Raw genomic sequence first — 17,432 nt, forward strand, 5'->3', positions numbered from 1 at the left:
ATTTAAAAATCTCTCTCTTTAAGGCCCAGAAATATTGGATGCAAAGCATTTGAAGAAGGTTAGGCTTGCAATCAATAATAGTAATCATTTTGATTTGATTTAAAAACATTACATATAAAGGATAAGGAATTGCTAAAAATAGATGCTTACAGAGATTCCAAACCCTTCAGTAATCCCATAGTCATCAGGCATCCCAGTTAAAAATGGTAATGACCAGTTGGCAGGGGAACAAGGAAAGCTGTGTAAGGAACATGGAGCATGGGCTCCAAGGATGAGGTTGAGGCTTTGGTTCCAGCTCTGCCCTTTCTCAGCCATGCTCTCTCGTGTTAGTTTATTTTCAGTGATCGTGCAGTCATCCACCAACAAACCTGTTAGCCGAACTGTGGATATAAATCCATAACCTAACCGTTACTACCACCAACCTAGCCCAAGGGCCCAGTATCTTCAAGGCAGCTCTTACTTGGAGTCCTACAACTGCTTCTCCATTCAGAGTCCAGACAAAGTCTTTGTTAATAAATTAGAGCCTGTCACTATTCTGTGCTAAATACTTCAAGAGCTGCATATCTGATTCACAATAATATTCCGAGTCCCTTTGGGACCTTTCCCTTTACATGCAACATGGCCCCAGCACCTCCAGACTAGACTCTCTCAGCATGGCCTCCTCACTCACTCAGCCTAGCTACACTGCGGTCCCTGCTTTTCCTCAACACTCCAAACACATCTCGGGTCTCTACACGTACTGACTTCTCCACCCTGGAAGCTCTTTCACTGGTACTGGCATGTCAACATCACTCACCTCTTTCAAATCTCTACTCAAAAGTAAATAACCATAAGGGTCTTATTGGTATTATCCTAAAATCTGATAGCAACTCTAGGTTCTGGACTTCTCTTACATCTACCCCCTTGTGGCTCAGATCATGAACTCCTTATTGCCAAATGCAGACTTAAATTGAAGAAAGTAGGGAAAACCACTAGACCATTCAGGTATGACCTAAATCAAATCCCTTATGATTATACAGTGGAAATGAGAAATAGATTTAAAGGACTAGATCTGATAGATAGAGTGCCTGGTGAACTATGGATGGAGGTTTGTGACATTGTACAGGAGGGAGGGATGAAGACCATCCCAAGAAAAAGAAATGCAAAAAGGCAAAATGGTTGTCTGAGGAGCCCTTATAAATAGCTGAGAAGAGAAGTAAAGCTAAAGGCAAAGGAGAAAAGGAAAGATATACCCATTTGAATGCAGAGTTCCAAAGAATAGCAAGAAGAGATAAGAGAGCCTTCCTCAGTGATCAATGCAAAGAAATAGAGGAACACAACAGAATGGGAAAGACTAGAGATCTCTTCAAGAAAACTAGAGATCAAGGGAACATTTCATGCAAAGATGGGCACAATAAAGGACAGAAAAGGTATGGACCTAACAGAAGATATTAAGAAGAGGTGGCAAGAATACCCAGAAGAACTGTACAAAAAAGATCTTCACGACCCAGATAATCACAATGGTGTGATCACTCACCTAGAGCTAGATATCCTGGAATGAGAAGTCAAGTGTGCCTTAGGAGGCATCACTATGAACAAAGCTAGTGGAGGTGATGGAATTCCAGTTGAGCTATTTCAAATCTTGAAAGATGATGCTGTGAAAGTGCTGCACTGAATATGCCAGCAAATTTGGAAAACTCAGCAGTGGCCACAGGACTGGAAAAGGTTAGTTTTCATGCCAATCCCAAAAAAAGGCAATGTCAAAGAATGTTCAAACTACCATGCAACTGCACTCATCTCACACACTAGCAAAGTAATGCTTGAAATTCTCCAAGCCAGGCTTCAACAGTGTGAACCATGAACTTCCAGATGTTAAGCTGGGTTTAGAAAAGGCAGAGGAACCAGAGATCAAATTGCCAACATCTGTTGGATCATCGAAAAAGCAAGCGAGTTCCAGAAAAACATCTACTTCTGCTTTATTGACTACTCCAAAGCCTTTGACTTTGTGAATCACAACAAACTGTGGAAAATGCTTCAAGAGATGGGAATACCAGACCACCCGACCAGCCTCCTGAGAAATGTGTAAGCAGGTCAGGAAGCAACAGTTAGAACTGGACATGGAACAACAGACTGGTTCCAAATTGGGAAAGGAGTATGTCAAGGCTGTATATTGTCACCCTTATTTAACTTATATGCAGAGTACATCATGCAAAATGCCGGGCTGGTGAAGCCCAATCTGGAATCAAGATTGCCGGGAGAAATATCAATAACCTCAGACATGCAGATGACACCACTCTTATGGCAGAAAGCGAAGAAGAATTAAAGAGCCTCTAGAGGAGAGTGAAAAAGTTGGCTTACAGCTCAACATTCAGAAAACTAAGATGATGGCATCCCATCACGTTATGGCAAATAGATGGGGAAACAATGGAAACCGTTACAGACTTTATTTGGGGAGCTCCAAAATCACTGCAGATGGTAACTGCAGCCATGAAATTAAAAGATGCTTCCTCCTTGGATTAAAAGTTATGACCAGTCTAGACAATGTACTGAAAAGCAGAGACATTACTTTGCCAACAGAGGTCCATCTAGTCAAAGCTATGGTTTTTTAGTAGTCATGTACAGATGTGAAATAGATGGAGAAACAGTGGAAACAGTGTCAGACTTTATTTTTGGGGGCTCCAAAATCACTGCAGATGGTGACTGCAGCCATGAAATTAAAAGACGCTTACTCCTTGGAAGAAAGTTATGACCAACCTAGATAACATATTCAAAAGCAGAGGCATTACTTTGCCAACAAAGGTTCGTCTAGTCAAGGCTATGGTTTTTCCAGTGGTCATGTATGGATGTGAGAGTTGGACTGTGAAGAAGGCTGAGTGCTGAAGAACTGATGCTTTTGAACTGTGGTGTTGGAGAAGACTCTTGCAAGTCCCTTGGACTGCAAGCAGATCCAGCCAGTCCATTCTGAAGGAGATCAGCCCTGGGATTTCTTTGGAAGGAATGATGCTAAAGCTGAAACTCCAGTACTTTGGCCACCTCATGCGAAGACTTGACTCATTGGAAAAGACTCTGATGCTGGGAGGGATTGGGGTCAGGAGGAGAAGGGGACGGTAGAGGATGAGATGGCTGGATGGCATCACTGACTCGATGGACGTGAGTCTGGGTGAACTCCAGGATTTGGTGATGGACAAGGAGGCCTGGCGTGCTGCAATTCATGGGGTCGCAAAGAGTCGGACATGACTGAGCGACTGAACTGAACTGAACTGATAGATGTGAGAGTTGGACTATAAAGAGAGCAGAGCGCAAAAGAATTGATGCTTTTAAACTGTGATCTTGGAGAAGACTCTGGAGAGTCCCTTGGACTGCAAGGAAATCCAAAATGTCAATCCTAAAGGGAATCAGTCCTGAATATTCATTGGAAGGACTGATGCTGAAGCTGAAACTCCAATACTTTGGCCACCTGATGCAAAGAACCAACTCATTGGAAAAAATCCTGATCCTGGAAAGATTGAAGGAGGGAGAAGAAGGGGAGACAGAGGATGAGATGGTTGGATGGCATCACTGACTCGATGGACATTACTTTGAGTAATCTCTGAGAGCTGGTGATGAACAGGGAAGCCTGACATGCGTGAAGTCCATGGAGTCACAAAGAGTGTAACATGAGTGAGCAACTGAACTGAACTGAAGGGGGAATTTCCTAGCGGTCCAGTAGATAGTTGCTAATAGGGGATTTCCTAGAAGTCTGGTGGTTACATCTCCAATCTCTCACTGACAAGGGTCCAGGTTCGATCCCTGGTTGGGGAATTAAATCTCACAAGCCACACAGCACGGACAAAATTTAAAAAAAGATGCTAAGAGGTAGATCATGAAAGTTCTCATCTCAAGAAGAAAAATTCTGTAAGAGAATTCTGTAAGAAAAACTCTGTAAGGTAACAGATGTTAACTAGATTTATTGTGTGATCATTATGGAATGTATATAAATATCAAACTATGATGCTGTACACCTGAATTTAATATAAAGCATACCTCAATATAAAAAGGAAAGAAAAAATAACTTTCAGAACTGTTCAGCCTTTTGCCAAAGTATTTGTATTTTAAATAAGTAGGCACATTGAAAGCTGTAACAATTGCAGAATTGAAAGCAATTTTGTTTAGTTACTTTCTGAAAGAGTAGATATGGCCATACTGTTATTTGAGCAATTCCAGATTAATAGTCAAGCCTATGTAATAGGTATTTTTAAATAATTATTATAATTTTCAATCTCACTGTCAAATGTGTTCAGTCAGTTTATCTGCTTGTCACTGACACTGTACTTATGATCATACAAAGAAAAAGAAAACAGATGTGCTTCTCAAAAATAATAGTAATAAGCACTAAGGTTTCCTGAGTATTTGCTATGTGAAAACAATACTAAACAGTATTTGGGGAGTATTCTTCGTGTGGGAGCGCCTGGGATAAGCGTTCTCTATGTGTGCCTCCTTTAATCTACATAACACCCCAGTGGTCAGCGCTATTTTCATCTTCATTTACTGACAGTGAAACAAGTGTAAAGAGGGTCAGTAATAGTGGGATGAATTGAGAGAATACACTACATACACACTACCATGTGTGAAATGGATAGCTGGTGGGAAGCGGCTATGGAGCACAGTAACACACCAAATCCCACAGACAGTAAGTGCTAGCGCCTGAATGCACACACAGACCCTCTGGATCCACAGTTTATAAACTGTCACAATATTCTACAGAGAAGCATTATCCTAGGTGGTAGACTATGTTGATCTCACGCAATTACAATCAACTACCATCAGCACCATTTTGTAATTAAAGACTTAAGTTTCAGGAGATGTATTGGAGTTGCCTGATCAATCTCCCCAAGCCTGAGTGCACAGCCTGGTTGGGACCCCAGATCCACATGTCACTAGGATGCCCACCCTGATACGAGTGGGTCCAAGGCAAAAGGAACTAACAAAGGCATCACACACATGTCTCAATATTGTAAATGCTCTAAATTAAGCTAATCAACTGACAAACAACACTTGTTCTGTTCTTCAACCTTTACAAAGACATTCAAAATGACCAGAGCTCTAGGTTCAAATTGAGGATTTGGGAGTTCTTGGAGCCCTAGGCTAGAACATGGTAGAGTGGGGAGATTCGGCCCATCTCTGCTTTTCCATGCCAAGCCCACCTGGGAAGGGCTCAGAGCTGACTGACTGCACAGGGGATTCTTCTGGTCTTGGGGACTCAAGCTTGGTTGAGAACCTGAAGTGAGCCAGGTTCAGGCTTTGCAAGTCTCTTTGGCCCTGTGGATTTCTCAGATTATGGACACAGGTGTGCCAGAACGGGTCTTCGTAAAGAGCGGAACCCAGTGAGGAGTTACTGTTGCCTGAATCCAAGGCAAGTCCTGAATTTCAGCTGTACCCTCAACCACTGGGTCCCTGTGCCTGTTCCTTCTCAGGCAGAGAAAACTTCCTCCTTGGATGTATCCTCTATGTCATTCAACTGTCTTATTTATAACTAATATAATGGCCAAACAAATAGTATTTATGGCTTTTCCATAAATGTAAGCATAAATAGAATTACTTTGAAAGATGCAATTCTGGATTCTCTCGTTAGATCTGTCTGACAGTAAGGACCACTTACCAACTCCACTTTAGCCATAACAAGGGTGTCTAATCATTAAGTGTCCCAGCCAAACACTGCCTTCAGCATCGCCTCATAATTGGGGTTTGCACTTACTCTCAATTGGTAAGCCATTGACTCTCCACTTGATCGTGGGTTCAGGCTCTCCTTCAGCCTCACACAGCAGGATGCCGCTGCTGCCAGTGCTGTATACACCACTCTGAGGTTTCTTGGTCCAGCGAGGGGGCTCTGGAAATAAAGGGAAGAGCTCATCAGTGTTTTATCTATTTCAGAAGGTCCAGAAGTGTTATATCAATAACCTCAGATATGCAGATGACATCACCCTTATGACAGGAAGTGAAGAGGAACTCAAAAGCCTCTTGATGAAAGTGAAAGTGGAGAGTGAAAAAGTTGGCTTAAAGCTCAACATTCAGAAAACGAAGATCATGGCATCTGGTCCCATCACTTCATGGCAAATAGATGGGGAAACAGTGGCAGACTTTATTTTTTGGGCTCCAAAATCACTGTAGATGGTGACTGCAGCCATGAAATTAAAAGATGCTTACTCCTTGGAAGGAAAGTTATGACCAACCTAGATAGCATATTGAAAAGCAGAGACATTACTTTGCCAACAAAGGTCCGTCTAGTCAAGGCTATGGTTTTTCCAGTAGTCATGTATGGATGTGAGAGTTGGACTGTGAAGAAAGCTGAGTGCAGAAGAATTGATGCTTTTGAACTGTGGTGTTGGAGAAGACTCTTGAGAGTCCCTTGGACTGCAAGGAGATCCAGCCAGTTCATTCTAAAGGAGATCAGTCCTGGGTGTTCTTTGGAAGGACTGATGCTAAAGCTGAAATCCAATACTTCGGCCACCTCATGCGAAGAGTTGACTCATTGGAAAAGACTCTGATGCTGGGAGGGATTGGGGGCAGGAGGAGAAGGGGACGACAGAGGATGAGATGGCTGGATGGCATCACCGACTCGATGGACATGAGTTTGGGTGAACTCCGGGTGTCGGTGATGGACAGGGAGGCCTGGTGTGCTACAAGTCATGGGGTCGCAAAGAGTTGGACAGGACTAAGCGACTGAACTGAACTGAGAAATGTTAATGGTTGCATTTCCACTATGCACCAGCAGATGGCAGACACAACAAAGTGTTTCACATTAAGTCTTCTCTAAGGTAAGATAGGCATTGTTATTTGCCTGGAATGGGGTTTGTGTGTGGGCATGCGTTTTTATGAGTGTGTGTGTTGTAATCTGGAATCTTAGCATGTATAGTAAAATCAACACACTAAAAAGAGTTATATACATTCAATTTTATCTAGCTACAGCAGTATCTATCTCATTACAGAAAAATGAAGGAAGGGTGAAGTTTACTGAGTGCTGACCACAGCTTACTTCAGGCTGAAGCAAAACATCCAAAATGGCTGATTTTCAAGTAACATATTTTGAAACAATTTTTAATGAAATTAAAACATTCAGCCATTATTTTAAATATTTCTCAATTAATGACTTTATAGCATTTTATATGTCCATATCCCAAAGTCCATCTTAGGCATTTGGAAAACATTACTTCCTAGATAAATTCTTTTTGCAAGGAGGGGTAGGAGAAGGAATCCTAAAAGCAACATTTACCATTTTGCCCTCAAAACAATGGAGGAAAAGATATACTCAAATTACTAGCGTCTTTCCATGTCCTAATACGCCAATATTATAATGCTAAGTGGTATTTCAGTAGAGAAGGAGACATTTTTCTTTAAGTGCAAACATCACTGTCATGTTTTGTCACCTTAAGTATATTACTGTGTCAGGAGTGAATAAAAGATTCATATTAAAGTATGGATGGTTTAGATAATTTGATTTCAGAGAAAATTGCACAATACCTGCAGGTAGTAATTCCCATCAAGTGTTGCTTGGTTATTTCTCCCAAGACAGTTTTGGATTTACATATTTAGTCAAATTTAACATACATATATGTGTAAAACAAAAGTGTCATTTGAAGAATTTGTTACAAAACAAAGGAGGAAAAGGAGGATTATGTGGAGAAACATGTCTATAAACTCACCAGGAAAAACAAAGAACTACAAATATCCCTGGCAAGTTCAAGTCTGAGCAAGAGACATGCCTTTGTAATTATTCGACAGGATACAGACTTGTTAAGTTCCAAGTTAAATATGTGTGTTCATAATCTACATTATGTAAATATTTATTCATATAGTTTAAAATGCAGCAGTCCAAATTATAAACTGCCTATGAGCTTTCAAGGTGAAGAGTTTTACTTCCGTGTGTATGTCTACATTTTTACATCATTGTTACTTTCTTCTGATCTTTTCATATACATTGTAAAATAAAACACTTGAGTTACAGAAAAACCATGAAAGATTTCTTATTTACAGTGGAAAACTAAGACTACTGCTTTTAGAACATGTAAAAATAAAAGAAATCATGGCCATGCACTATACAACCTGATGGCTATAATTTATGAATAATGCTGTATTACCTATTTGCAAGTTGCTAAGAATGTATCTGAAAAGTTCTCATCAGAAAAAAAGTGTAACTATGTAGTGATGGATGTAAACTACATTACATGTGGTGATTGCTTTACAACACAAGCCGATATTGAGTCATTATATTGGATAACTGAAACTAATGAGGTAATATGTCAATTATATCTCAATACAAATAATAAAGGGTATCATGCAATGACGACCCTTCTCTACATCTTTCTGAGTAATAAAACCAAGATTTCTATGTCTATTCTCATCCTACAAATTTCATTAATCCTTTGGTACCAGCATTAAGATACACTACTGTTAGATATAGCTTCCCGGCTGATGCGGTGGTAAAGAAAACTCCTGCCGATGCAGGAGATGCAGCTTCAGCCCCTGGGTCAGGAAGATCCCCTGGAGAAGGAAAGGGCAACCCACTCCAGTAATCTTGCCTGGGAAATCCCATGGACAGAAGAGCCTGGTGGGCTACAGTCTATGGGGTCGCAAGAGCCAGACAGTACCCAGTGACTGAGCCTGCACACACACACACACTGTCAGATCTTAGGTAAAAGGTGCTTAAATGACCGTCTTAATCAACCATTTAATCTTACAGATGGAGAACTGAGCTCTGGAGAAGTCATTCAACGTGCCCAGGGTCACCAGTAAAAGAAGCCTCACTTTCTGTTCTTGCCATTCCATGGACCAGCAGACCTGCTGAGTGAGAAGCGCTGAGACCCCCAAGTGACTGTGGAGTTATTTCTAACTCATTAATATTTCATTAATTTGGATCACAGGAACAAAGGCCAAACAGTTGTACCAACTTTCATTTTGTACTTCCAGATCCAAGCTCTCCAACATTTATCATCTGTGCACACTCACTACAAATCATCAATCAAATTTGTTCTTGTTGTTTAGTTGCTCAGTCGTGTCTGACTCTTTTGCGACCCCATGGACTGTAGCCCACCAGACTTTTCTGTCCATGGAATTCTCCAGGCAAGAATATTGGAGGCAGAGGCCATTTTCCTTCTCCAGGAATCTTCCCAACTCAGGGATTGAACCCACATCTCCTGCACAGGCAGGCAGATTCTTTATGGCTGAGCTACTTGGGAAGCCCCTGCTAAACTTCACCTGAACCCTTTCTGATAAGCTTTCTTTATAAATGCTTAGACATTTGTTTTTATGCTTCTCATCCCTGTTTATCCTAGAGAAGTAAGCTAGTCCTGAGCAAAGGTATGTTTGGTCATGCGATTTGAAAGGGACTTCAGGCCTGTTCTTCAGTTCAGTTCAGTACAGTCGCTCAGTCATGTCCGACTCTTTGCAGCCCCATGAATTGCACCATGCCAGGCCTCCTTGTCCAACACCAACTCCCAGAGTTTACTCAGACTCACGTCCATCAAGTCAGTGATGCCATCCAGCCATCTCATCCTCTGTCGTCCCCTTCTCCTCCTGCCCCCAATCCCTCCCAGCAACAGAGTCTTTTCCAATGAGCCAACTCTTTGCATGAGGTGGCCAAAGTATTGGAGTTTCAGCTTTAGCATCAGTCCTTCCCATGAATACCCAGCACTGATCTCCTTTAGAACGGAATGGTTGGATCTCCTTGCAGTCCAAGGGACTCTCAAGAGTCTTCTCCAACACCACAGTTCAAAAGCATCAATTCTTTGGTGCTCAGCTTTCTTCACAGTCCAACTCTCACATCCATACATGACCGCTGTTCTTCTTAGAAGCATATTCTTCCTGGGTCTGTTGCGACACGGCTCTCAATACCTGCCCTGGCTGAGATTTTCATAACTGGCATCTGCAGTGAGAGCACCTAGACTATATCACTTAGGTTAGTGATCTGTGAAAAGCCAGGGCAGAATTGCTCTCTTTCTGATGTCTCCTCTGCTTAGTATAGGGGAGCAAAAATTTGCCACCCCAAAACATCTCTTTGGCATGCAGATTATTTTGAGCTGAAAATAATCAAGGCCCAAAAGATTCAGGAAGGCCCAAAAGATTCAGGAAGAAACTCTGATCTCGCCACTAACTGCATAAAATAGTTTAGTTAGAAGGCCTATTTCTGGAATACAGCTATTGCAGAAATATGTGCCAAGAATGGCTAGCATAGTGGATCAGATGGTAAAGAATCTGCCTGCAATGCGGGAGACCCAGGTTCGATCCCTGGGTCGGGAAGATACCCTGGCGAAGGGAATGGCAACTGTCTCCAGTATTCTTGCCTGGACAATTCTAGGTTTGGTGGGGGGAAACTGCAGGGTCTAGACATTAGAGTCCACTCTCTGTCCCCATGTCTGCCCGGCCCTGCAAACATAGACAAATCCAACATTGGCTCTTCCATCTCCAGTCTTTCTTGGAGATGCTGTCCTCTCCTCTGAAGCCCCAAGTATCCTCTTTAGTCTTTAGCTGAAGATGGTGTTTAAGCTCTGGCCCTTTTGGTGAGACTCAGTTCTCCTGGCTTGCTCCCATGTATACATGTTACTACCCTTTTGTTTTTCTCCTGTTAATCTGTTTCATGCCAATTTAATTTTTAGATGAGCCAGGAGAAAAAGGAAAATTTCTTCCTCCCTGATATTGGCACAAAGGAGAACAGATGTGTGTGGTGTAATTTTAAGTTGAACTGAAATGACTCAGTAGGTACCACAGTGAGCCTGAGGACATTGGCTAGGGGACAGGAAATATCTGGTGGCTGCAATGAGGCTATGGGCATGCAGGAACACCAGAACAGATTTTTTTCAAAGGTTGGAACATGCAACTGTATTCCAGACAGGTAAGACCTATTTGAAAGGATAGGGGGAAAAAGGCTTAAGACAGAAGAAAGAATGTTTAAAATGGAAATTTCTGAGAGAAAGCATCATCACTGAATCCCAGTCTTTCATCTATTATCCACAAATCTCTGGTAACTGATGAAAATGACTTATGTTGAAATTTTACTCATTTAGTCATAATTGTAAACAAAAAAATAAGATGATAAATTTCTCTCACGATGATCAAAACTGAGATGCAAATGTCTGAATGTTTACAATGTAATAAGCAAGCTAATTAGAGATGTTGATCACTAGAAGGAAAACAAAACAGAAAACTTGGTACCTATGAAATATACAACACAGAGGTTATTTTCTTAGTAACAGATTTCTATTAAATATCTATATTCTAACAGATCAAAAATTATTAGGTTCAGCAAACTTGGATTTCACTGCAACTTTTTAGAAGTAGTTTGTTACTTGAAAACGAGACTTTCTCAAATAGGTCGATTACTGAATTGTGTTTGAATTCATGACGTCTTTTTAAAATGCACCACAATTATGGTTATAAAATTATGTATAAATACTTGCCTATTACACTTACTAAATTTCAAAAGCCCTATATGATGCAAAAGTTTACAACACAAACACTTAGTTGGATGCAGTTGAAACATATCTGTGATCATAATTTGATTTTTGTATTTAGAAAATTCTAGAGGCCATTTTGGTTTCCTAGGTGGCACAGTAAAGAATTTGCCTGCCAATGCAGGAGAGGAAAGAGATGCCAGTTGGACTCCTGGGTCAGTGACCCACTGGGACCCACTCCAGTATTCTTGCCTGGAAAATTCCATGGACAGAGCAGTGTGGCGGGCTTGTGAGATTTTAGTTCCCCAACTAGTGATGACAGATTTTAGTTGTGTTTATTATATTAATAAAGAATAAATAATACAGTAAAATACATGCTTTTGCTTAAGCACACTGGATGTTTTCAGAATGGGCCACATTGTCAAAGTTTATAGTAACATTGCTCTTTTCTCATATGACTAATCCTGTTATTTAATTAGTTTCCAAGCAAAAGACAAAGTAAGGGAAAGAAGAAAGTGCAGGAAGGCGGAATAAAATTGAGTGAAAGTGAACTTATCCATCCATATGATTAATGAAGGATATATTCACTGCCTTCACACTTTAAAAAAAAGAAAGACTTCTTCAGCTGGGCTTGCTTTTCACTTGCATGTGTGAAGAAAAACTCCTAAAACATACAACTGAGGGCACGTTTAGTAGTTTCTCATTAAGGATAAAGGATTAAATGTCCCCCATAAAAACATTATTTACATCTCAATACTGCTAATAGCTGTTTTATGAATAGCAAGGACAATTTGTTCAGGAAACCTATATTCCTTTGGAGCCCTATAGTCAACATTTTAAATTGCATAATTAATTTTACATCCTTGATTTATTTTTTTCTTTTTGCAACCTTTGCAGTTCTTCTGAAAGCTTCAGTCTCACAGTCAAGAAACCCGTGGCCAGATTGTTAAAATATTCAGCTACCGTAGCGATGTTCCAGCCATCTGGAAGGATTTCTAATAGTCAGCAACTTGGAGTAAGAGCAGCTAACAATTAGACCTGTCGGGTTCGTGGGTATGTGTTGGTGCTGGGATGGGGGAGGTGGGCAGAGGGTTACAGAAAAACATCCCTGCTGTGTGGTATAGCTGTATTATGCAGAGGCATCAAACACTGACTAAAATTATGGAAAAAAATCTCTCAAACTCTTCATCTCTGAATTCCTTGGTGAATAATGTCAGAGGAATATGTCACTATTGGCAACTGTTGATATTTATGCATAACAACAGGCTTTCTCTTATAACAGGTTTTGTTTTTGTTGAACTAAGGGAAATGATACTCTCATTTTTGGATTTCCATTCTTCCTATCTTAACTAATTACACACATTGTGAGATGTGCTAAGTCGCTTCAGTCCTGCCCAACTCTTTGTGACCCCATGGACTGTAGCCTGCCAGGCTCCTCTGTCCATGGGATTCTCCAGGCAAGAATACTGGAGTGGGTTGCCATTTCCTTCTCCAAGGGAATCTTCCCAACCCAGGGATTGAACTGGCGTCTCTTGCATCTCCTGCATTGGCAGGCGAATTCTTTATCACTAGCGCCACTTGGGAAGCCCACACTGAGAGACGGGTTTTGGAAATCTGCTGCTAGTCCAAACAACAACATGATTAAAAGTTATCTCAACATTTACTTGTGAATATAACTTGCATCTGAGCCTTTCTTTTTTCCATTACTTAAAACAGTGGGCCTTTACTCAGGTATTCCTTGTGCAGAATGAAGCTTTAAGAGGGGAACTTCATTGGAATATAAATGAAAGCCTTAGAGCACCAGTTCACTAAATAGAAACCTGACAGAGATCATTTCTTTCAATAGTTAAGCCTGCACAGCACTCAAAAAGCACAAATGCAGTAATCATCCCATTAATTTGATCAATACAGTCAACCAAATCATACATAAAAACTGCAGTGTTATCAGGACCACAGAAATAGGTCTGCATCAGTCAGACTCACAGGATGACTAGGTAACCTTTACATGTGCCCAGCAGCCAGAGCCCTGTAAGTAATGCTGTGGCTCACCTTCTTTTTCAATGGTGGCATCACTGCCTACTGATTTCTGTGAATACAGCAAACAATATACCAGGCTCTACTGACCAAAAAGCTTGAGTTTACAGAAAGAGGACATGAATATAACATGTTTTTTGCACCTTTTGGTAGAGAAATAATGCTTACATCATACTATCTATTTTTCTTTCCCCTTCAGTAACATACTAAATATCATCTGAACCCAAGAGATAGATCTCCCCCAAGCAGGAAACAGTGAAGATAGTAATCTCTCTGACTCTCTCATTTCATTGGTAAGAAATGGAGATACAGAAAGGTGAAGTAAATTGGGCAAGGACCCAGGAAGTTAATGCCAGGACTGGGAAACTCCAAGCTTCTCTCAGGCCTATCGTAATACTTTCTATGATGGTAATGCTTTCTTCTTTTAAGGTTTCATATTATGCAGTGTTATACACATATTACAGTAAGTGTTTTCTCATAATAAGATGATATAGGAGATTAGGTTTAGTGACTATTCAAATAGTCAAAGTCATCTGTGTTCAATCCCTAACCTGAGATCTTTTCTTGTCATTTGTCCCTTCTATGTGGTTTCATGGGGTAAATGACAAACCTGGTTAATTGAAGTCTAATATATTCCATTGCTCACGCTAGAATTAAATGCTGAAACAGCATACTCATTTATATATATATATGCATTTGAGGTTGACTATACATATGAATTCACCTTTTTTTTTAATAGAAAAATAAATCAACACGGGAAATGTACCTTCTACTGTAACTTGAAAATCATGAGTGGCTGATCCCAAGAAATTGCTGGCTGTGCAGCGATAGTTTCCTTTGTCCTGAGAGGAGACATTCTCTATCTTCAAAGTTTTGCCATAATTTTCTTTTGTTTCTCTTCCCTTTGGTAAATCACCTCCCATTTTGTTCCAATCAACTTGTGGAGTTGGTCTGTGAAACAATACATAAATGGTAAACATTTTAAGTGAAAAATAAAATATAAAGAAATCCACAGGGTACTTCCCTCACCATGCTACTTTCAGGTCTGCACTCAAGGGTTCCACTGAAACCTCAGCCTTCCCAGTGCATAGACCTGCCCACCACCACCCACCATCCATGGTGAAGACCAGGGTTGGATCATGTCTCCTTCATTGCAAGCTCCTTTAATGGGCTACCTCTTCAGAAATCTTCTGTTTCCTCTACTAAGAGGGCTAGCTCCATGGAAGTGCTGAATACAGATGGTTAGATGAAGGATGGATGACTGGACCCATAGAAATGTACAAGATTTTTTTTCAAGTGTGCTATCTCCCTGTGGGTGGTTTTGAAGGGGCCAGAAATAACAGCCGTCTTCCCCACATGAGTTTGAAAAACACCATAAACTAAGACCCAAGGTTTATGATAGCAGAGGGTAGCCGTGACACCCCTCTTAATCCTTATGAGGCTGCTATTGCAGAATAAGACTCAAATGTGGGTGCCCAGTGTACTGGCTGGACCGGGGAATAGCTCATTTTGGGCCAAGGTGGGCTCTGAGGCATAGACTGGGTCATCCAGGCAGACTGTCACCCTAGTAGGGAATACAGGAATCAAGGAATGAACCGAATCTCTCTTGATTAGAAAAATTAGATCACCCAATACAAATAACAAATGATAAAAGCAAGAACAAAACAAATCCCAAATTGATAACTTGTCATACACCAACACAATGACGTTTTCCACCTTATCTGGGTGGAAAACAAGAATGAGGAATCAAGCCTGCTAGGTTTAAAACAGAAAAATCCCATCTGTTGGGATTTTTGAAATGAAAATTTTTGAATGCAAACCAGACAAGTGGAGAAGTGGGATGCTCTATGACTTTTGTGATTTAAAAATGATATGAAGAACAGTGATGCCAGATTTTAACTGATGGATGATTTTTTTTTTCTCCTCTTCACTTGAGCTGTATGACTGAGTGGAAGAAGTATTTTTGCTGTTTTTACTGATGACTTGTTTTTTCTCACTACATTTCTTTTTATCATTAATACCTGAAAGTTATTGAGTATGTTCTAAATGGGAGCATCATTATCATCATTTTACCAGTGAGGATTCTAAAGTTCAAGAAGTTAATTTGCTTAAAGTCACTGGGGTAATAAATGACATGTTAGAACTTGAAATTGTCTGACTAAACTTGTTCTTCTGATCAGTCTCCTATTTTATTTGTGCTTTCCCCATTCTTTTTTTTCCCCTTCCTAACCATGAATTCTGAGAATATATGCTTATAGGCAAATTAATTAGTTACTAGTTAATGAGTGAACAAGTCATACTGTTTGCATCAATTTTCTTAAATTGTATTGTTAGGCAATAGTTAAAATAATTCAGTTATTATGCAAAAAAATAGAAGTAAAAATTATGATTTTTACACACATCTAGTCTCTTCCCTCATTGCATAAGTACTTGTGTGGAACCACCACTACCGTTCATGTCACCAGGCTTAAAATACAGGATATAGTACTGACTCCTATAGGAAACGGTAAGGATGCTCAGATAGGTGGCTATGACAGTGTGTTAGCTGTTGGCTTCCTGAGCACACCACCCAACAGGATGCTTAACCCATGCCTCCTGACTGCTTGCTCTGCACTCCATCTGTCAAAACGGCAATTTGCCAAAGTGCAGGCTGCTCTGGACCTTAGTTCCTCCAAATCAGGGGATTTTTGTAAGCTCATACTTTAATGGTACAAGCATCTCACCTGCTGTAAAATCTTTTTTTTTTTTTTTTTGCCAGTCCTTGGAAACCAGCCTGGAAACCAGCCTAATCGTCTAATACCTATTCTTTGAAAGAATAGGATAAAATGATTATCTAATAAGTATCATATGACTATGAGACAAATTCATCTGGGGACACATCTATACCACTGCAAGAACATCCAGCTATTGTCATGGTAATGTTTTTCTTTCCTTTTTCAAAAATTTAGTGAACATTTACTAACAGCACTTGAACAATAAATTTTCGAAGGAAAATATACTGCTTAATCCATTTTTATACATAAATGCACACCATACCATCATCTCAACCTTTTCTTTAGGTCCTTGCCCAGCCAACTTTAATTCTTAAACTTCCTTTGTTTGCAAGAGAATTGTATCTAGCTTCAACCCATGAATTCACAAAACAGAGAAAAGAGAAAATTGGAGCTCAGCAGTCAGCAGAGGGAATTTGCCTTTAAGTCTAACGAAGCTTTCACAGGATGTGAGTGAGTGTGAACTGGTCCATGAATGTGCTCTTTCCACCAAGGGACTCACACTCACCATCTGCACTCCTTTTGGGGAGTGCACACTTTTCTGAATGAAATTCATAATGTTTTTTAGCTGTTCTTAGTTTCCACCTTGCAGAATCTGAACCCCTCAACCTTTCCCTCTGAAAGCTTTCCCGTTTTACTTAATAGTATCCACATTTTCATTATTACTAGCCATTTTCTGAAACATCTACTATATCCCACTCCTTTAGACTCAGGCACAGTGCCATCCTCTGTCCACCCTGCCTTTAACTGAAAAGAACCGTTCATTCGGTTGAAATATGCTGAAGAAGTTAAATTTAGAGGTGGTTTAGGGTTCTGGAGACAGACAGGATGGAATCCCAGCCTCCACTGCGTACCAAGTGTAGAGAGGTGAAGCCCACTCTCCGGCCTGCACCTGCCTAACCGACGACAGGAATGAGTCATGAGATGCGTGTGGCGAGGAGAAAATGAGCTAATGTATGTAAAGGGCAAGACGCAGTGCCTGACACATGATCAAGAGGACAATAGCTTCATTATACCTATTACAGTAGAAGGTTCGTGGTTTAAAACTTCTTAGAGGGCCTCCCTGGTAGTTCAGCAGTAAAGAATTTGTCTGCCAACGCAGAAGACATGGGTTCAATCCCTGGTCTGGGAGGATCCCATATACCACAGAGCAACTAAGCCCAAGCACCACAACTATTGAACCAGTGTTCTAGAGCCCAGGAAGTACAACTCCTGAAGCCTGAGA

The 17,432-nt window shown here is 40.6% G+C and overlaps 1 protein-coding gene across 8 annotated transcripts in view; it reads right to left on the minus strand.

Moving 5' to 3' along the window:
• The window catches only part of CHL1 (cell adhesion molecule L1 like), a 224,720-nt gene that overhangs the window by 49,548 nt on the left and 157,740 nt on the right, over window positions 1-17,432 (minus strand). For all 8 annotated transcript variants that reach the window (XM_055557736.1, XM_055557738.1, XM_055557739.1 and 5 more), the window contains 2 exons: window positions 14,203-14,387; window positions 5,714-5,845 (listed from right to left, as the gene is read on the minus strand). In XM_055557736.1, coding sequence (XP_055413711.1) covers window positions 5,714-5,845; window positions 14,203-14,387 — 317 coding nt within the window. The remainder of the gene's footprint in view (window positions 1-5,713; window positions 5,846-14,202; window positions 14,388-17,432) is intronic.

Source organism: Bubalus kerabau, chromosome 20 (assembly GCF_029407905.1).
Source record: "Bubalus kerabau isolate K-KA32 ecotype Philippines breed swamp buffalo chromosome 20, PCC_UOA_SB_1v2, whole genome shotgun sequence".
NCBI lineage: Eukaryota > Metazoa > Chordata > Mammalia > Artiodactyla > Bovidae > Bubalus > Bubalus kerabau.